Source organism: Nilaparvata lugens, chromosome 11, assembly GCF_014356525.2.
Source record: "Nilaparvata lugens isolate BPH chromosome 11, ASM1435652v1, whole genome shotgun sequence".
Lineage (NCBI taxonomy): Eukaryota > Metazoa > Arthropoda > Insecta > Hemiptera > Delphacidae > Nilaparvata > Nilaparvata lugens.
In genome coordinates, this window is record NC_052514.1 from 14,400,678 (window position 1) to 14,423,548 (window position 22,871).

At 33.4% G+C, this 22,871-nt stretch overlaps 1 protein-coding gene across 2 annotated transcripts; it reads left to right on the top strand.

Annotated features, from left to right (window-relative positions):
- Positions 1-1,178: 1,178 nt before the first annotated feature.
- Positions 1,179-21,843, top strand: LOC111048671. 2 transcript variants are annotated; one of them, XM_039437639.1, is made up of 5 exons: positions 1,179-1,403; positions 10,272-10,307; positions 16,255-16,378; positions 20,234-20,298; positions 21,648-21,843. In XM_039437639.1, exons 1-5 carry the CDS (start codon positions 1,392-1,394, stop codon positions 21,732-21,734), a joined length of 324 nt encoding a protein of 107 aa, XP_039293573.1. In that variant the 5' UTR covers positions 1,179-1,391; the 3' UTR covers positions 21,735-21,843. The 2 variants fall into 2 exon arrangements, with proteins under 2 accessions (XP_039293573.1, XP_039293574.1); XM_039437640.1 differs by lacking the exon at positions 10,272-10,307.
- Positions 21,844-22,871: the final 1,028 nt, after the last annotated feature.

The window sequence follows — 22,871 nt, forward strand, 5'->3', positions numbered from 1 at the left end:
TTTAACTCTGTTCGATTTTTTTATCTGCTCCATTTTAATCGCTATCTCTAGTTGTAGTTTCATTCACCATATTGAAGTCACTGAATCCCGTGAGATACATTTTTCCCTTACCCTAAAGTATTTTTTCAAAAGCCTTCAAACACATTTGAATAATCCTATCACTTGCTATGTACAATAATCATTCCAAATCTCAATTTGAGAAGAGTAGTTTGAGTATTTTCAAGGCCAATTATTCCAAACTACTGAGCGACTATTTTAAACTCAATAGGCCTAATTGAGTGACATGCAGTCTTCAGTAGGCCTATCTCACTTTTCAAGTATTCAGAATTTGTTCTTGAGCAGAGACTGAATTCTAGGAGTGGAGAAGATATAATAATTATAAGAGAAGATATACTATATTTATTGACAATTGTTACAAGACTGTTGCCTATGGTAACATTCACAAAAAAATGGCAATATAAAATTAAAAACTCAATAACTGAATAATAATTGAACAGAGAAGGGGAGAGGATGAGAGAGAGAGAGAGAGAGAGAGAGAGAGATAGAGAGAGAGAGGAGAGGGAAATGAAAGAATTAATGCACAATAAAACACGAAAGAAAATGACATGAAGAAAAAGGAAAAAAAAGAATAGGAAAGTTGAGAAGTGTAGAAAAGTTGCATCAGAAATAAGCAAGAAGAAAAAGAAGGACGAGTAAAAGAGAATACAGTGAAGAAGGTGTGAAAAAAGGATCCACTCGAGACACTTCTTTTGCTTTCTCTCAACAGTGCAATGCATGAATGTAAGAATGAACAATACACGGAGGCGATCATCTTCATTATAAGAACAAATCAATGCTTGGTGATAACGGTGGAAAAGGACAGGAAGATCAAGAAAGAGAGAGAAAAATGAAGTGAGAGATCAAAGAAGTGATAGACGTACAGAGAAAGAAGAAGAAGAGAAATACTGTAGGAAAAGATGCGGGAGGAGGTAGGAGGAGGTAAGGAGGAAGAGGAGGAGGAAGAAGAGGAAGAAGAAGAAGAGGAAAAGATGCGGTAGGAGGTAGGAGGAGGTAAGGAGGAAGGAGGAGGAGGAAGAGGTAAGTGAATAAGAAAGAGGTAATCCCCTAGGAGAGAGAGAAGTCAGAGATGAAGGCTACAGTGACATTGCTCCTCTCCTAGTAGTTATAGTAATGTAGTCTCAGTTTAGAAGAGTACAGAAGTCACGAATAGCAAGCATAAATTTACATTCAAACTTTTCCCGCATCTTTTTAGTCTGGTCACGAGCGTGACAGCTTTCAAAAGAAATGTTTTTCAAAAGAAAAGTATGGCCAATTACCAAATGTCACTCAGCAGGCAATTCCTCTTTGTCTAGCCTGGGCACGTGCTTTGAACAAGTGGCAATACGGATTATATGGAGTATGTAGTAAGTATGCGGCTCAATTATATCATTCTCACAACCCACATCTAGATTTATCAAAAATGTTCACTTCTATTTATTATATTCTTTCATTTTTACAAAGTCCAACAAAATAACTACAGTGCATTTTGTCTTTACAAATTTTGAGTTCCGATTCTCTTCTTCAATTTTCGCAGAGTATAGGGCCGGTTTCCGAGCTCGGTATTTAGCTAAGTCCTAGACTTTAAACAGCTGGAGTCAGAAAATTGGGTTTCCAAAACGGGGCGTAGTCGCAGTCATTGTCATAGTCACGTTTGAATTAAATTTCGAAAAACTAGAAAATTGAACACAAAATAAAATAAAGAGAAAATAGTGTAAAGTTTCAGTTATTTTGAATTATTTAGGAATGTCTAATTTCGTCAAGGAAAAACGTTTCCAATTATAGAAATGAGATAATAAAAACTACGACTACTGTTATAAAAGCTGCGACTACGCCCCGTTTTGGAAAGCTAATTTTCTGACTCGAGCTGTTTAAAGTCTAGGACTTAGCTAAATCCCGAGCTCGGAGACCGGCCCATAGTAATTTGTACAACTAGTGCGCAAAGTGACAGTTTGCTGCACCGAAATCCAAAAGAAACGTTTACGCACGAGCCGTAGGCGAGGGCGGAATGGTTTCTTGAGTGCAGCGGAGGAACTTTGCTCACATAATTCACATTAAATTTTTCCTAAAGTTATTATTGTATATGAGAAGTGGTTGATTATGGGTAAAATGATGGCTGAAATCCATCAAATGTTTGTCTGTATAATTTTGTTATTAATAACTTCAATTTATTTCAAACTTGATAATCCAATCAATAATTTATTCAAATTAAAAATTAAATTAATTCAATAAATTTGAAAATTTGAATAATTCGAGTAAATCAAAAACTAAATAAGTTTTCAACCAATCAATTTATGAATGAAAAAAATATTAGAAATAATGAATAATTAATAATATTGAAATGTGTAAGTATAATTGTAATCAATGAAATTGTATGATTATTTTGTTATATAATTTCATTGAAAATTGAAATGTTTCTTCACACTGTTATGTTATATGTTTTCATTTGAAATTGTAATTGTGATTTTTCCTTTTTACGAGAAATAAATTATTATTATTATTATTATTAATTTAATGAGTTCTCATTTTTATTTATTTGAAAATCAGAGAAAAATATAGATAGAACAAATTCGCATTCAAAATACACGCCAACAATGTCAACAGCTGATTGGGATGACTGCAAAATAATACGCAAAGTATTAAGAGTACGCAAAGTAATACTTCGAGCACTAGAGCGGAAAAGTGATTCTTCGTTCTGTAATCAGTGCAGGAATGGTCACTTTTCAAGGTAACTGTGGGAAAAAATTTTCATTTCTTTTTAATTTTTAAAATGAAGCACTGGTCGGGAGAGAAAAACAAAGGATACTACTTGTACTATTTCTCTTCCAAATCAAGAAAACATTTTTAAAGTCCGAAAAAGGGTTATGATTTTACTTTTTAAAATTAAGTCCATTTTCTTCTTCTTCCTTTTTTACAACAAAATAACTAGAGCTTGATTTTGATTATTGCCGCAAAGAGAATCTTGTGTATTAATCACATTACCAGGTATTAAAAGAGGGCCGTTTCGGGAATATTAGGCTAATTCCGAATCGACTAAATTTTTAGTGCGATGATTCTGGAGCACTGGACAAATTGAATTGAACAAGAAGTTGGTCTTCTAGCCGTGGAGCTATTTATAAATTGCCACAGAATAATTTTTTTAGTAAAATTGAAATATAAACATGAAAAGAACAATCTACGCCATTCACTTTCGAAATACCTGGAACTATATAGTTGAATTTGAGTTTACGACCAGGAAGAGGAGAATCGAAATACTGTATTGCTGTGCTCTGAATTAAGCCCTACATCCGTTTATTCAATAAAGAACTGTAATGAATTAATATGATTGGGAGGATAATATAGAGACCTGACTCGAGGCCAATATAATAAAATGCAATTAGAAGTATTCGCGCCCACTGCCCACGCAATAGGACTGACAAGCTCAGCTTTGTCCTTAGCATTGTCATTGATTATATTTAAAGAAGAGAACGGAACATTCTTCTGGTCTACATATTGTTGTGTTATGAAAATACAAGTCCATCCAACTACAGCATGAATTCAGAATTTGAAAGTTTAATATTGTAGTCGATAGAGTGAGAAATCTTCATCATAGAATTCGCTAACCCAATTAAATATTGTCATTGTCAAAAAATGAACATTGAGTTGGAACTTGGGAGAATATAAAAATAACAAATTGAGTGTGTCTGCTAATAGCAAGGGGAAGTTGCACTGATGCTCTTGATAAGTGTTGAAATTTGCATATTTCTCGAAATTTATGAGGTTGAAATTGATTTGAGTTGAATGAATAATTTTAATTATTGTCATTCATACCAATTGATATTCAGAGGGTTGAATTTTTGTCATAACGTTCTGAATGAAAAAATCTATTGGTTTGATAAAAAGTTTGCACTGTCTGAAAGTCCCGATGATGTTTAGATGAGTTAAAAGCTCAAACTCATAATGATTATTTGAATGAGTTGACTCTCAAAGTGATTTTTATGAAATTTGATTTACTATACACATCTCATCTGTAATTTATTTGTTTATTAATAAAAATAGAAATTCATTTCAATTCAATTATGCTAGGAAGCTGATTACAAAAACTCAGTCCAGTTGAGAAAAACATAGCTATTGACCAATTTTCAATTTATTATTTTCGTGTTTGATGATTCTATTATTGTATTGTGGATGAAGCCCACATAGCCTTTTTTGTCCGTGCGGGGGTGATTTGATGAAATGAACAAATTAATGTTCATGCCATCGGCGGGATTCGAACCCACAAACCAGAAACCAGACAGCAGTGCTAGCAAGCAGGCTGAAGTTTCTAACCCTCCTGACCACTAGACCAACCCGGCCATCAATCATGAATAAATATGCGTATTTGAAAAGATTGTTACGATAAGAGTTATCAATGATCAAAACTGAATCATATAAAGCATATTCAATAACCAATAACGCTCGCTAATAAAGGAAGCTATAAAATACTAATGGACTTGATACAGCAATAATTTTATAAAAAAACATAATTACAATAGAGTAGTTTCACATTTCTCTTGATTAGATTCAACATAGTTTGGACACAGAGCTAAACTAGATTGGTATCATTGGTTTCATGCAAGTGATATGGATCATGGAAAAATAACCTTCACTGATTCTGATACAATGTCAAATAATTTTTAACAAATATTTCACGTTGAAGGGAGAAATTGAATTGAATTTGATAGGCTACCTATAACAGAATCTTTTAAAAAGCAAGTGGATTTGGAAACATGCGTCTTCCTCTATTAATTTGCTTAGCAAGTGCTTCTTTTTTCTTTGTTTCATGTATTGAAGTAAGTGAGAAATTCCTATCATTATTATAATTAGAATTAATCATTTTTGTCAAATATCAAGTTTCTCTAGCACAATAATAACTTAATTTGCTGCTGTAAATTTCAATTCAAAATGAATCAGATACCAATGTATGAATTTTATTATATGAGTAGGTAATAATATTTCATGTTTAATCATTTTTATGCTCATATGTTTATTAATTTATCTACTATCATGTCATAATGTAGGCATTACATTATGCCAATAAATGGCATAACAGGGGTGCTTTCGCATTGTATTTTTAAAACTATACGATAATTTCGTGAACATTATGCAACGACTTGAACATTATAACATGGTTTCCGATTCTGGTGGCGTCTAAGTTACATTAAGACAAGATTTCTGAGAGCAGGTTTCAGTTTGACAAGTTTTCAACTAGTCAGATTCCAGGTACGTCAAGTTTTCAGTATGTAGAGTTTAGAATTTACCAAGTTTTCAGTTTATTTAGTTTTCAATTCGTCAAGATGTCAATTTATCAAGTTTTCAGTACATCTAAATTTCCTTGTGTCAAGTTCTCAAACTGTCAAGTTTTCAATTCTTCAGGTTTTAAATCCATCAAGTTCTTAGTTTGTTATGTTTTCAGTACGTCATGTTTTCCGTTTGTCAAGTTTTCAGTTCGTCTTATTTTAAGTATTTCAAGATTTCATTATTTTAAGTTCACTGTTCTCTCTCTCTCTCTCTCTCTCTCTCTCTCTCTCTCTCTCTCTCTCTCTCTCTCTCTCTCTCTCTCCTCTCTCTCTCTCTCTCTCTGAGTAGCTTTTTACATATTGTTATTTCAATATTTTGACCATACCATAATGTATAGTTAGTTGATTGATTTCTATCCTTCTCAGTAATGTGATTATTTGAATGGTCGTAGATAATAGTATCTTAAGTCACAAGGACGGGAAGGGCCGTTTTGCAGTTGTATTCATTATTTTATCTACGACCATTGTAGATAAAATAATGAATACAACAGTTTTATATGGTCTTTAAAATACTTATGACACGTTGCACTCATGTATAATAAAAGAACCTTATTATGAAACTATTGTATGAACTACTATGCATATTCTGATAAACGTATATATTTCATACTAAACAAACGTGATTACCATACTATTTCAGAAGCACAAATCACATTCCAAGTTTAGAATAGTTATTTGTGCAACTAGTGCGCAAAGTGTCAGTTTGCTGCACCGAAAGAAACGTTTACGCCCGAGCCGTAGGCGAGGGCGGAATGGTTTCTTGAGTGCAGCAGAGGAACTTTGCGCACGTATTTCACGTCAAGTTTTTCCTACAGTTACCATTGAATATGAAAAGTGGGTAATTATGGGTAAAATTGCCTGAAATGCATCAAATGTTTTTCTGTGTAATTTTATTATTGATAAAAACCTTAATCCTAAAATCCTAAAGTCCTCGTTGTCCTTGGTTATAATATATAATGAATAATAATTAGCGCGTTGTGCTTGGTTGCACCTCTGCTCACTATAGCAGCCACAGCAGTCACTGTTACCAACTTCATTTTCATTTTGCTGCACTGTTGCTCCATATAACCTACTAAGTATTTTGCGTTGCCATGTTGCAAATCTGGAGTGCAGAAAAATTTTTCCCGCACTAGAGCGGAAAAGTGATTCTTTGCGTTCTGTAATCAGTGCAGCAATGGCCACTTTTCAACGTAACTGTAGGAAAAATATATAATGTTTCGCAACATCACTTAAACTCATTTCAATATGTAAAGCCTAGGTACTATAGATCTTTAATTCCAAAAATCATTGAACAAAATGTCTAGTTGATCAGTTTAGTAGTTCAGATGTGATATGATGCGGCAAACACGTATTTCGTATCCCGTACATTTATAAGTCAATTCCTTCCTTAATATAATTATAGTATAGATGAAGAATAATATGTTGAATAATTAGCTATACCGACACTTGTTATTCAATATAAATTAGTGTATGAGCCAGAGTATTGTAACATTCATGTACTCATGTAACATTCATGTACTCATGTAACATTCATGTACTCATGTAACATTCATGTACTCATGTAACATTCATGTACTCATGTAACATTCATGTACTCATGTAACATTCATGTACTCATGTAACATTCATGTACTCATGTAACATTCATGTACTCATGTAACATTCATGAAGAGAACTCTAATCATATCTAATCTTTCGAAGAATGGATGCCTACATGCACTAACATAGCTTATACACGTACAGGACTTTTTCAACTCATGGATCAAATGCAATTACTTATTCTATCTATGAGATGTTTCTCTTCAAAATTATCAATATTGTAATAGCATAAAACTGATTTCCCTCCTACAAATAACGCTGCCAACAGTCTATACAGCCTAAGACCTACAGAAAATAAATATTTAATTTACAATACAAACATAGAAACCATCAGAAGACAACTTATATACATAAGCAGTAAAATCATTAGTACAATCCCCGAACTGTATATTGAATGTGCGAAAATAACTAAAAAACTTAAACAGGATATTAACACCTGGATCAAATGCAATTACTTCTCCTATCTATGAGATGTTTCTCTTCTGACTTGTGTGCTTGCTTATTCTGCAATCCTTTGTAACTCATCTAGTATTTCAAATCTTTTTTTAACACCTGGTCCGATCGGTCTCTTTTTTCAATCCTTCCCTTATTATTCTTCCCCCATCCCATCCTTTCATATCTACCGTCTATTTACTTTTCCTGATACCTTTTTCACCTTTTCAAGGATTGAAGGTGGAAGAATAGCTAGTGATGAAGTAGATAAATTGAAGAATGAAAGAGTAATAAAAAAAAAACAGTTTTATTTTTGTCACATCCACATTCATTAGATTTTTATGCAGGACTGCAGTTTTGGATTGAAACCAGCACATATTCAGCTGAAGTCTGTATAAAAGTCTAATAAATGTTGTAATATTACATTTTTCTCAATTAAAATCGAATCTTCAATTCGATATCAATAAAACTTGATAGCAAATATATCGGTGTAATCGATATGCGAACTTAACATTGGCAATCGATGACGTGTCTATGTTTTGCTTGGGAGCTTTAGGTGCTTATTCTAGGTGTTTCTCTCAGACGTGTCTCTCATGAAAAAATGGCTGCTGGCTAGACGAGTCTCTCATGAAAAAATGGCTGCTGACTTGTAGAAGTGTTTTTAGTTCTCTTGAAATTTTTCTATAAAATTGAAATTTAAAATGTTTCAATTGAGATCTGAATAATTTTATTGTGTTCTAAATTTGTATTGAATGTTTTGTGTAATTTTGAAAGCCTGTAGACAAATATATAAGCTCAATATGAATAGATAAGTATTTTAGCTTGTAAGAATTTTCTGTTCAAGTATCAAATGGTTTTGTTCAGTAAATATTTGTTGTAAATTGCCCAAGTATTATGAAAATTATAATTTGATTTGCTCTGAACTGGACTTTTCATTCATAGCCATTAAATCCGTTCATGATTTATCAAGATATTAGAAAAATTGGAACTGATGACTTTCCTTGGGTAGGTGAAATACTATCAAACCTATTTGGATAAATTTGGTAGCAGGGCAATGTGGATGTGACAAAAATAAAACTGTTTTTACAATTATGGAAAAATTCCACAATAACAATTCTCATTCAACAAATTTTATCAATGAAAGAGTAGTTATGATTACAATTGATTAAATGGGTAATGTAATATTTCCAATATTGTAAGAAATGCTGGTTTAATATTATGAATATGTGTGAATGAAACAAACATTTGATCAAGAAATGTTGTGATGATTCAATAAACAACCTTCCTTATTATCATCATCATACTTATAGACGTGTATTTTGATAATAATTGTGTATTCTTATTCCAGATCACTGCTTCACAAAATTTGAAAAAGACATTGAAAGTGGATCTCATGATGTATCTCATGATGTATCTCATGATGTATCTCATGATGTATCTCATGATGTATCTCATGATGAATCTCATGATGTATCTCATGATGTATCTCATGATGGATCTCATGATGAATCTCATGATGTATCTCATGATGTATCTCATGATGGATCTCATGATGAATCTCATGATGTATCTCATGATGTATCTCATGATGGATCTCATGATGAATCTCATGATGAATCTCATGATGAAAATTATTCTATCTGCAAGGTAAAAATTCGATTATAGATTTCTATCAAGTTTGGATTTCAAAACTTCAAATACCTATAATTAATTTTGCAAGTAATCCTTTCACTCTAAATAAGCTGTGTAAGCTGAAAATGATTCTTCAATAAATGAGAATATAAAATATGATGAGGAAAACGGAGCCTAACATTCACAAATTTCTAAAATTATTCCCGAAGCTGGCAAAATAGCATGATTGGCAAAATAACAAGAAAATAGAAGCATCATCAACTTGTTCATAATATACTCACATAGCCTACAGCGCACACAAACAGTAGGATTGGCAAAAATTATGGTGACTGCTTGATATTGGCTGTACTTTGATTAGGGATCTTACTAGAATTGAAAATACCATTTTCCTGTGACTTCAAAATTATGGTCTGCAATAATGGGCCCGCCATTTCAGATATTTTCTCTCTTTATATGAAATGAAGATTTTATTAGTGTTGAATATGTATTTAGATGTTACAATAAGTGTTTGATAACACTTGAAAAAATAATAGTTGGCAGTTGAGATTTCAAATAGTATATACTTTTTTGGTCACTCATGACGGGTGACATTCATTCACTTCATCTCAGATCTCGATATATATTATTCTATCACAAATTATATTTCTAATATAAATTACAAATAATAACACCATATACCAATTCAAAAGCAAAAACTCAACCCCCAAATCTACCGTTAAACATTACTTGAAAAATAGTGAACAGAACCTTTTTTGGTTATGTTGTGATGAACTGAAACTAAGACCCTCCCCTCCCCTCATGATCCACTTGCCAAGCAAAGCGAGTGGAAAAGCAGTCAATTAGGAATAAGCAGACTTATAATGCTGGACCTAATTATTATAATGCTTGTTCTGGACAAAGATTATTAGAATTCGGGATATACTTAGTCCAAAAGCTATGAAACCGTGAAAGCTGTGACTGGTTTTTCTCTTACCTTATATGTTATTTTCTTTTTCTGCAATACCGTAGTGTTTGTAGAATGTTCTGTTTTTTGCCAATAGAGATTTATTATCATTATTTATAGAGTTTTGGAGAAATTTCCTCCATCCTTCTCATAATATGGCTGTTTCTAACAGTTCCAAGATAATTTCTCCATTATAAGAGATGTTTCATCATTTTATAAATGGCTATGGTGCAATAATTCTAACAAAAAAACCATAAAATTTTATGTAGATGAAATTTCATCATTTGCATAGATGAATTCGATGTTTACAGGAATGGATGAACTGCTGTTTCAGAAATATGGAAATTGTGAGTACTGTACTGTTTCTAATAACAAATTAAGAAGGAGCAATTTTCTGTTGAATGATAATATAAATAATCCATTAATAAATCAACTTTATAATATCAGAAAATAAGAATTAAAATTTAAGAAAGCTTATTACTGAAAAAAGAACAATAATACTATATTCAATGTACGATACAGCCATATTTAGAATGATTGATCACTTCAGCCACCTTCCAGATTGAAGGAAAATGTTGCAATTGTGATGATGCATTGAATAAATGTTAACATGATGATTCCTTTTCTTGAGAACTTTTTCAAGATTTCACTTGTGATTAAATAATCAAATCTGGCAGCTTTTTGCTTGGTATTTAGATTTGTCTCTATTTCTTTTTGAACCTCTTCTATATGAAAACTGGATCAATCCGTGTTTCTAACCCTACAATTATATCTTCTTCCAGTTTGAATTCAGGTTTATGTTGTTTGGCTCAAATATATTTTCCAGATTATTTACGAATGTTTTTGCATTTTCTCTGTTATTCTTTGCCCAAGTTCCATCTGTCTTTTTTATGAAAAGAGATTGGAGGAGACTGTAGAATTGCCTGCTTGATTTTTAGTATGGCATTCCATGAAGAATAATCTGTATGGAACTATTGTCTGCTGTTGGGTTCTAAAGATACGTATTAAAAGATTTATCTGTTATTTTTTTATCGGTCTCGAGATTGCTGCTATCTTCTTGCACTTCTTCTTTCTAAAATGAGCTGTCTTACCTCTAATGGGTAGTTGCACCCTTTTATTTTCCTGCTGTCGTATTTCCTGGTGTTTTTCCATGTTGACTTCTGAATTTGTAAAAAGCAATACTCTGCTGCTTCATTCAACTGCTGAATCGTTCTGAGTGGAATCTTAAGATAAATTTCATTCTCTAAATTCCTTCTAAAAAAACTCCCAGTCTGCTGTCCTATTGACAGAATCAATTATGAACAAAATATTACAGAGTATTTAACGTGCAATTTCAATTGATTTTTTTTTAATCTGAACTCTTCACAGCTTTTGGTAAATATTAAGAAATATACACCATATGTCTTATTTGATTCAGGCTTTTAATGGAATGAATAATCGGGGTGAACTGACATATCTGAACGAAATTTTAAAACCAACGTTTTTCTGCTCCTAAAAAGAATAAAATATTTTTTCCTCCACCTACTGTCTAAAGTACTTACTTTACTCCCTGAAACATAATACTAAAGTGTCACTTTTTCGCTCTCGGTAGTAAAAAACAGAAAAACTCCCTAGGGAGGAAAAGTGACTCCATTTAAATAACATGGGAAGCATCTCTATTTTAAAAACTTACATGGTAATAGGTTAGAAGGTCTAAGCTCAGATGAGAAAGCGTAATAGAGGTGTCTGTCATTGAGTCAACTGAATTCAATACCACAACCAGAAATTTGATCAACTCATGAAATATATGTTTCTATGATATTATATTCTTAATATTAGTGGACAATAAAAATTTATACCATTTTTAAAATATTTTATTCTATTCAAAATACTAGCCAACAAATATTTTTGATCTGCAATTCAAATCTGAACCGCGTGATCTGGAGTCAGCCATTTTGGTAGCCTGCCCAGCTGATATAATTGTTACAACTTTGCCGATAGATAGCGCAATCGGCAGTGCCAATCAGACGACCGGTTTTTAGGTTTTAGATTTTAGGTTATGTTGTTAGGAAACATTGTCACCAATATGTAAGTTATTAGAATGATTTAATTTGCAGTATCTATAAAAAATGTAGATGGAGGAAAAATTTTGTGTACATCACAAGCGAAAAATACTTTTTCTCCCTCAGGAAAATTGTTGCCCTCGGCTTCACCTCGGGCTTCAAACTTTTTCCCACAGGGAGAAAAAGTCGTACTTTTCACTCTAGATATACAAATAACTATTTTCTACAACTGCGCGTAAAGAAAGAATTTACACACTCAACTCTCCTCGTAAAACAGCTTATTTCTGAGGAGAATCTACTTTTTCGCTCGCTAACCATCACAACCGCGCGCATGCGCAGTAGATTTACTTTATGCTCCCAAATCATTCATGCATGCGCAGAAGAGTTTCTTTACGCTCCCTAATCAGCTGATTGTAAGCAGCTCGCCAAAAAGTCAGATCTTAACCTAAAAAGTCGGTAATTGTAACTCCGCCGATATAAGTAATTTAACAGGTTTGGGCAGTTGTAGAAAAAATGTTGTATGTAATTTGTGCGTAATGCTTCTTTATCGCTCTTGCAAAATTATCACGCTCCACTTCACATCGCGTGAACTGTTTTGTGCAAGTGATAAAGTTGCGCATTACGCTCTTAATACATAAATAGATATTTCTTACAGTTACCTTGAAAAGTGACCATTCCTGCACTGATTCCAGAACGCAAAGAATCACTTTTCCGCTCCTAATACTATGTGTATTAGCTGTTGACATTGTTGGCATGCATTTTGAATGTGAATTTGTTCTATCTATATTTTTTCTGATTTTCAAATAAATAAGAATGAGAACTCATTAAATTATACATTTTGAAGATTATTAATTATTCATTATTTCAAATAATATTTTTCTCATTCATAAATTGATTGGTTGAAAAATTATTTAGAAATTAAGATCTACTTAAAATTATTCAAATTTTCAAATTAATTGGATTACTTTAATTTTTAATTTGAATAAATGATCAATTATTAATTTTCAATTGGATTATCAAGTTTAAAATAAATTAAAGTTCTTATTAATAACAAAATTATACAAACATTTGATGGATTTCAGCCATCATTTTACCCATAATCAACCACTTCTCATATTCAATGGTAACTGTAGGAAAAATTTAATGTGAAATATGTGCAAAGTTTCTCTGCTGCACTCAAGAAACCATTCCGCCCTCGCCTATGGCTCGTGCGTAAACGTTTCTTTTGGTGCAACAAACTGTCACTTTGTGCACTAGTTGTACAAATAACTATCCCCCACAGAATTTCAAATTCATAACAATGCATTAAATTCTGAGGGTCTAACAAGAGCCTTGAAAATAACAGGAAATATTTCAGAAAAGTAAAATTATGACAATACAATGTACCTAGGTAAATGTCATATGTACTGAATAATTGCTGTAGTAATATTCTACATTCTATTCCATTTTTTTAATGCTCAATTTTGAAAGTGATTTCCATCATAGGCTTTAAAATAGAATACATCATGTAGAACAAAAAAGGAAAAATTATTTTAAAAACTCACGTCTTTCTGCCAACTGTAAAGTATGAAAACATTTTTCTGCCTCTCTTGGAACCTGAATAATATACAGGGTGTTTCAGAAGTAGTGTCGAGAATTTTAGGGTATTGTACCTGGATGCTAGGAGACTACAAATGTCATATTTGAAGTGTCCAAAACTCAGCGGTTATCCTTATAGCTGCCATTTTGTTTTTTTCACTTAAAAATTTTTATCTCAAGAACGAAATGTTGTATTGATCTGAAATTTGGCATGAATATTTATGCTATAAAGACTCAACTATAAAAAATTAAAAAAAATTTTTTCGTTGAAATTTTTCAAAATGGCGGCCATTTTAAATTTTTGATGGCGAATATCTCGAAAACCATCCATTTTACAGAAAATTTACAAGAGACAAAAAAGTTAGCAAATTAATTCACGATTCCAATGATACCTAATTTATTAAGATTGGTCGAAGAATAACAGAGAAATTAATTTTTTTCGTACTGCATGCATGACCACTTTTCACCATTTAAAGATCAATATTAGTTTTTTAATTCCAGATGTATTTTAGATGAAGCTTTGAAACTCGGTATGGCTCCATATGGGCAAACAGATGATTTTACAATGGTTTTCAGATGATAACGTTTGTCTTGTAAAAGTATTGTTGTTTCATTAAAAGTAAAGAACCAGATGTAGTGCTTCCTATTTCTTAGTCTCACGTTTCCTAGGTCTTATTTCTATCTTAAATTTCCAGTTTCAATATTTTCTTACGTTGCTTCTACACAAATATTTAATTATTGTGATGGAATTTAGTTCGCTGGAGTACACCGATATTCACTTCATGTATGGAGCAGCTCTTGGCAATGCGACCGAAGCAAGAAGAATGTATGCAGCTGCATTTCCAAACCGCCATCTCCCTTCCGACAAGGTGTTCACAAGAACTCACAATCGGCTGAGAGAAGTTGGTTCATTTGAACGGAACAGGGTAATTGCTGGTAGGCCTCGAGCAGTTCGAAATGTTGCTTTTGAAGAGGAAGTATTGCAGAAATTCGATTTCAATCCTAGAACGAGTACGAGAGCAGTTGCAAAGCAAATCAATTCAAGTGCTTCTTCTGTGTGGCGTGTACTAAACAAGGAAAGACTTCACCCCTTCCGCTTTCAAAAAGTTCACTCATTGGTTGATCGCGACTATGAGCCAAGAGTAAACTGTGCCCGTTGGTTTCTTCAGCAAGACATTATCCAACCAAATTTTCTAGAAAATGTGTTATTTACCGATGAGTCCAGCTTTACAAGAGAAGGAATCTTCAACTCTCGCAACAGTCACGTCTGGGCCTTAGACAATCCTCATGAGGTCAAAGTGCGTGGTTATCAGCATAGATTTTCGCTGAATGTTTGGACGGGTATCTTAGGTAATCGCGTGATTGGACCATACATTCTTCCTAATCGTCTGAATTCTCCCACGTACATTACTTTTTTAAGAGACATACTACCAGAACTTTTGGAAGATGTGCCTCTTGCAAACAGATATAATATTTGGTTTCAACATGATGGTGCCCCTGCTCATTTCGGAAATGTTGTTACGGACTTTCTGAACATGACCTATCGTCAGCGGTGGATTGGGCGGGGTGGACCAGTACCGTGGCCCGCACGTTCACCTGACCTCAACCCTTTAGATTTTTTTTTCTGGGGCCATATGAAAGACCTTGTTTACAGCACGCCAGTAGAAAACGAAGAAGACCTTGTGGCAAGAGTGGTTGCTGCAGCAGGTGCCATTCAAGATGATGAAAATGCTTTTATAGCAGTTCGACGGTCCATGATTGAAAGGTGCAGACTGTGTAATCAAGTTGAAGGACGGCATTTTGAGCAATTGCTGCATTAGTATCAGTGAACCGATTTGAGTGAAATTAATATTTTTCAATGTAAAATAAAATATGGAGGAAAGTTATTCTTGTATATTTCTGTAATAAGAACGGTTTTCATGAAATTATAAAAAAAATAATATTTTTCTCATTCATAAATTGATTGGTTGAAAAATGATTTAGAAATTAAGATTTACTCAAAATTTTCAAATTAATTGGATTACTTTAATTTTTAATTTGAATAAATTATCGATTATTAATTTTCAATTGGATTATCAAGTTTAAAATAGATTAAAGTTCTTATTAATAGCAAAATTATACAAACATTTGATGGATTTCAGCCATCATTTTACCCATAATCAACCACTTCTCATATTCAATGGTAACTGTAGGAAAAAATTTAATGTGAAATACTTGCAAAGTTTCTCTGCTGCACTCAAGAAACCATTCTGCCCTCGCCTACGGCTCGTGCGTAAACGTTTCTTTTGGTGCAGCAAACTGTCACTTTGCGCACAAGTTGCACAAATAACTATCCCCCACAGAATTTCAAATTCATAACAATGCATTAAATTCTGAGGGTCTAACAAGAGCCTTGAAAATAACAGGAAATATTTCAGAAAAGTAAAATACAATGTACCTAGGTAAATGTCGTATGGTACTAAATAATTGCTGTAGCAATGTTCTACATTCTATTCCATTTTTTTAATGCTCAATTTTGAAAGTGATTTCCATCATTGGCATTAAAATAGAATACAAAGTATCGAAACCATATAGCAGCCTCCAGGACGGTAAACCTGTTTTTAAAATGTGCTTTTGAAAATTAAATGTTATACTTTATTGATTTTTAATGCATAGTTTGAATTAAAAATGCAAGCTGAACGAGGATGGATCGAGCTTGAATAAGGACAAGGTCATGGAGTATATAACAATGATGGAGTCAGAATTAAAAGGGTTCAAGGAAGAAACAGAAAAGATACTGTGGCCTCTTTGCAGTAAAAGTGAGTTTCAACTACAATTATTAGATAATTTATCAACTGATTACTGATTGATACAGTTACTGATGAATTTCTTAAGAACGAAAGATATATCATTTTAAAATCCTTATCATCTTCTAAATCTATCACTGATTCACATCAGTGATAATATTTATAACTTAGGTTTCCCTAAAGGAAATAAATGAATTAATTAAAAAAATTACTCAATAAGTTTAGTAGGAATAAAACTGATTAATTTATTTATTCCTCTATGTGCAGAATTTGAAACTCACAATGATATATTTTACCAGTGCATGAATTTGATAAATTGATCTCACATTTTGTAATACTACAAAATAGTGCCTAAAAATCGAATCTTTGATTCGATACTCAAGATCGATAAAAGTCAATAGTCAAAGTCAAAACTAATCCATATTTATGGCTAACACATGAAATCGATTGTCAGCTGATAATGTGGATTCATTTTGAAGTAGTAAAATTTCTTTCTCAATAAATAAACATTCTAACAGGCGACAAAGGTTAAATAAAATAAAAACAAATTAAAAATAGAGTTTTTATTGAAAATATTAAACTATATAAAATGTAACTTATCTTAAAGTTGTTAGATTATGTTGGCACTGGTGTGACGTCATCTGGGCGTTTTCCAATAGATTTTGTCCTCTCTGAAAATGGCTGCCAGACGTGTTGCACTGTAAATTTTGGCTCTGCTAATTTTTATCAAAATCTTCTTCTTCTTTGGATGTGCCTTATCCCATTTAAATTGGGTCGGCATTTCTTTCTCTTAGTCTGCCTCTCCACAAAGCCCTATCCAATGCTTCCTCTCTCCTCCAACCACTTTCCCGCTAGTCAGCCGCTATTCTATCTCCCCACCTCATCCTAGATCTACCTCGTTCTCTCACACCATCCAAAACCAAATCCTGCACTCTCGTCCAACATAATCCTCCTCCCGTCGCTGTACATGCCCAAACCACCTCATCCTTGTCTACTGCATTTTCTTTCCCAGTGGTCCAACTTTTACAGTGCCTCTGATCAATTCATTTCCTATTCTATCTCTTCTTGTAACCCCACACATCCATCTTAACATTCTCATCTCAGTCACTTCCATCTTTCGTTCCTGTTTCTTTGAAATTGGCCATGTTTCTGTTCCATACAGCGTAGATGGCCTCACAACTTATCTATACACTTTTCCCTTCATTTGACAATTCACTCACAAAGAACACCACTGATTTTTCACCAGTTCATCAATCCACAATTTATTCTATGCTGTATTTCTACATAATATTTATCAAAATGTTCAATGTAAGAATATTCATTAATGTTTTTATATCTATTATAAATTTAGTGATATGATGCGCCTTCTGTGAAATGAGATTTTTGTTCTTTTCTTGTTCAGAGAGCTAAATTAAATAAAATTTATGAATCAAAAGGCCACACATTATGAAGTCCCAAACAAATAAGATGAGTATCGTTTTCAGTTTGTAAGATTTGTATCTGTTATTTCCATTTGAAACACATTAATTCTAGTATAAAGAAGATTTTTGAGCCGATATTAAGGACTATATCTGAAGTAGTTGTGTTTACTATTTTTCTATCTGTAATTGCTCTGATTGTCTCTTTTTTGTGTTAGCATTTTTAAATGACCAAGAATCACGAAATTATATTTTTATTTGCTCTAGACTGGAGTTTTTATTTAGAAAAAGTGACCCAATTCATAGCTTACATCAAGATATTAATGCTAAGGAACCGATAACTTTACCATTAGGAACAGGTTGTGAAACTATCAAACCTGAAGGATAAAATTGATAGTACGCCATACTGCATGATTTCACAGTTTCCCAAATAATAAACAATACAAGAGTCCTAGTGTAAATTATATTTATAACTATTTGTTGAAGAAGGTATAGAAGATGGGCCCCAGTGTTTGTAATATTATTCATCCTTATTCTATTATTCACATTCAAATCTAAACTTTAAGTGAGCTTCTGTTTCAAGCCTCATTGAAGTGAGATCACTTCAATCTTTCAGTACGGCTTAAGATACTTACTTGATACTTGAGGTCGTTGCCCAGGACTGGTGTTTCCAGATCGGCAGTGTCATTTCAGAAGTAGTAATAACCACAAAATGGTCATTCGTGTAGTGGAGGAGCAGCCACCCCAAAAAGAGGCATCTCATCCCACACCTGTAGGGAATACAGAGGCCTATCTAGCAGCCCATTTCTTACTGCAGCACAGAACTCCATATATCGCATGTCTTGCACCTCCCTCGGCAGTGTGTTGAAAAGTCGAATGGCCTGAGCAGGAAAACTGCTATAGGTCCGCGCCAGTCTGCATCAAGGTAATTCCAGTTTGGCAGCATGTCGAGTGTTGTGGCTGTGTATGTCACTCCGCTTGAGTAGTTTGATTTTTCTTGACGTACAACAGCGAGCTCAGTATGTATTGACTGTAGATGGTGAGAACACCAAACCTCCTGAACATGGGACGACAATGATCTCTATAGCCTGAAAACGACATTAACCTCAATGCTCTCTTTTGCAGAAGTAGGATATTCTGTACAGCTGGAGCATGACCCCACAGCAGCACCCCATACATCAGGTGACTCTGAAACAGTGAATGATATGCCATCACCAAGCATCTCCGGTCAACCACATGTCTCAACCTTCTCAGGAGGTAGATCACTCTAGACAGCTTCTCACATACCCGGTTCACATGGTAATTCCAGCTAAGTCTTCCATCTACCCAGAAGCCCAGCAGTTTGACTGGCTCCACTTCAGCTGCTTGCCTCTTCAATGTGCACATCAGTACATTCGTCTTTTCCTCATTGAGCTTCAGTCCATTAGCAGTAAACCACAGCTTTGCTTCTTCAATGAGTCTGGAACACTCCACCTCCACCTGATCCAACGAGGAGCCCCTGGAAATCAGTGTGGTGTCATCCGCAAAGAGTACTGCACCTTGACTGCTTGTGAAGTTGTTCATGAGCAATATGAACAGCAACGGGCCCAAAACTGATCCTTGCGGGACTCCATGCTTGACATGCTGCATACTTGATGTGGCACAACTCAGCTGAACCACCTGCTTCCTGTTCTCCAGGTAGCACCACTCCACTCCAAGCTTGAAGCTACAATAAGACTCGCTTTTACTATCAAGATTTTCCACTATAAAACTAAGCTCAGGAAAAGTTCTGGTTAGAAATGTGTTAACCTCTTCTTCTGATGTTCCCAATTTTACTTTCCCTAGGTGAAACCAAGCTCTCTTTTCTCCCACTAGAGTAGATATTGAACCCTCATTCTTTTTGGTTAGGTCTGTTCCAACTACAATATTTTTGTTAGCCAACGGTCTTTGTTTATTTTTCTTGGTTGCTTCAGCAAAGTTCATCTTATTTCCGTTTTTGTTGAGTTGGATAGGATTTTTAAATTTATTTTTCACTGTTTTCCAACCATTGTCATCATCTTCCATAACCTTGCTACCTGAGAAAGTAGGGTTATGTATGTCAGTATTATTGTGAGTATCACAATTTTGTACACATAAATTATCACAGTCGTTTACATTAAGATTATCACAGTCAGTATCACAACCAGTAGCAAGACCTGAGGTCTTTTGTTCAGTTAAAAATCCATCAGGATTTTGAGGTTCATCTCTTAGATTATGAATAGAGAATGAATGCTTCCAATCCAACTTAATGCTGACATTTTAATATGAGAATCTCATGGTAGCTCGAAAAAATAATTGATTTATGTTATAGTTATTAGAGATTGAGACAAAAGCTTTGAGCAACAAATTGACTATGATATGCAATCTCTTGCACCTTCTTGTGCTACTATTTGCACAGCCAAGTTTTAGCTATTTATTTGTGATTTATTAGTTTCAGGTGTAGACCAATATGTAGGCTACAATTGGATGGCCTGTGTAGTTAAAAACTCAAAACAAGTAAGTAGATTGAAAAACATTAATTATTCTTGAAATACAGATTTTCAATTACAAATCATTTATAATATTATGAATTACTGATCTACATCTTAGGAAATTTCAACTATTGAAATCGTCTTACCTATCATTTTTTCTGGGCTACTGATTACTTAATAAGGAAAAAATGAAAAATTATCAATTATGTATTTCTATGCCTTTTTTATGCAGATTTAGTTTTTAAGTTGTGAATACCAGCAAGCTTGTTCGTGGTATAACCACACCCTGATGTAGATTGAGAACCACTTGAAAGCTGGAATTTTGTACTCATATTATAAAAAGTTTTTAATCATTCAAGTTTTTTTCCCCTTTTAAATATATGAATGTTCAAATAAATAATATTTCCATTCGAATTCAAATGGAATTTTGTGAGGGAAAAATCATAATTGGAGACTGGGTCGGAAACGACCCCACGTGGTCTTCTATGTCTCATGCAACCATGTGGTACTAGGAGGGTTAAAACAAAGCCATGACCATCTGCCACATTGGGACACTGTTTTGAAGAGTTAATTGGAAAAATTGTTTTGAAGAGTTAAAACTAGTAGCCTAGTGTTGCAATACAATAGAGGGTAGCCTACTTGATATTTTTTTATTGTGTTTTGTATTATCAAATATTTAAGATTAATTGCCATTATTTCATTGTAAAACTATAATAATATATAATAGATTAGAGTAACTGAAAATAGTAATATATCATTAAATAAGTGGATGAGTTAGTAAAGGAGTTATTTTTTTGACTCGAAATTTCACAAGATAACTGCAAATTCTCAATACGTCTATGGTAATGGTCTATGGTCATTTATATAACGGAATATTCTTTTTTATACAGTTCTAAATACACAAAAATTCGTATTAATCAGTTGAAATTATTTCGCAGCGAGAATTGGACTTATTTTTTATAGTAATATAATTTTTGACACTTGATAATGGAATAACTACCCAAAACAAATCGTGACTGAAATAATGCAATTAGGAGCAGTAAAGTATGGTAATTCTTAATGAACAAATGGAATCATAATACTATTTTCTGGAAAATTTAGTCAATAAAAAATTGTGAGGGGGACAGTGTTTTGTATCAGGACCTCCTAAGTATTTAGGAGGTCATGTTTGTATTTAGCCTGTTGTCCCCTCCCATCTCCCAATCATTATAGGCCCATATGATTTGCACTTGTATCTTAATGATATGATGGGAAAACTCGGTGGACCTAAGATTTGGAACATACATCCACCAAGAGATTGGGATTCAGTTATTTTATCCCTAACATTTTATAAAAAATCGACGTATATGATAATATTTGGCATTTTCTTTACAGCTTACAGAGCTATTAAAAAATAGTTGGGAATGTTTTCTATTCTATAGCTGTGATGACCAGAAGCTTTTAAGGGTAAATGATGAGTAACAGTGCGCCGTATAGGCCTATTTCATTCGTGGAGAATATAACACATTAACATATTATAATTATATATTATTCAAATAAATATATTGTTCAAAATAACGAGATAAAATGATCAGGAGTGTGTACATTATTCATAGCCTACACCCTTGAAGGTGGAACATATGGAATTCATCACTTCCGATACAAGAAAGTATAGTCAGAAAAGCATAATCCACATGTGTGGTGGACATTGAATTTCATTGCTAAATGAAATATTACTATGTCAACATGAGTTCCTCACATGTATTAACTATGTATAGTATTCCTTCAAATTTTCATCCACAACAATGGAACAATTTTCATAATGATAAATGATGTAATGCTGAAATTCCTGATTCCTGAATACACGTTTGTCAAGATCCGGCTTGAAGAAGCTTAGGATTTCAAGTAATTTATTCTCTCTCCAGAGTTCAAGCCACTAATTGAGATTGATGCAAGAAAAAAACAAGTGATTGGTATAGAAAAAACGTGGTCAGTACTTGGATGGGTGACCGCTTGGGAACACCACATGCTGTTGGCATCCCTATTTATTTTTCCATATTGAAGTTGATTTTCTTATTGCAGTACCAAAATAAATTTCATTTCTTGTGATAACTTTTCTCACCAATATTCACTCTGATGTCAGTATCATTTCATCAATAATAATTATTTGAAAATGTAGTACATTCAATCCTCCTCCAAAGACACAAATTAATATAATGCATTTTTGTATTCTGTTTTAAACAAAAATGTTACACTAATTTAGTAAACCCTATTTCAAATAAAAATTAACAGACGACGGAGTGGAGATAGGTGGATATTGTGATCACACAAGAACATGATGGATTTTGCAAAAATGGTCAAGAAAATAAGATTGCTAAAAATCTCAGGTATGATAGTACTTGACGAGAGGAACAAGAATATATCATTACCTTGGCATCACTCCTATTCTTGAGTTATAGCATTTGAAGATGAGTGATTTTGTACGATTGATACTGCACGTCACGATTTCACGACACAAAGTTATATGTTATTTTGAGCAACTCAAAGACATTTATATCAATGTACCTGAACTTTTTCTCTTTTCATTTTTGACTTGTGCAACTCACAAAGGCCTTGAGC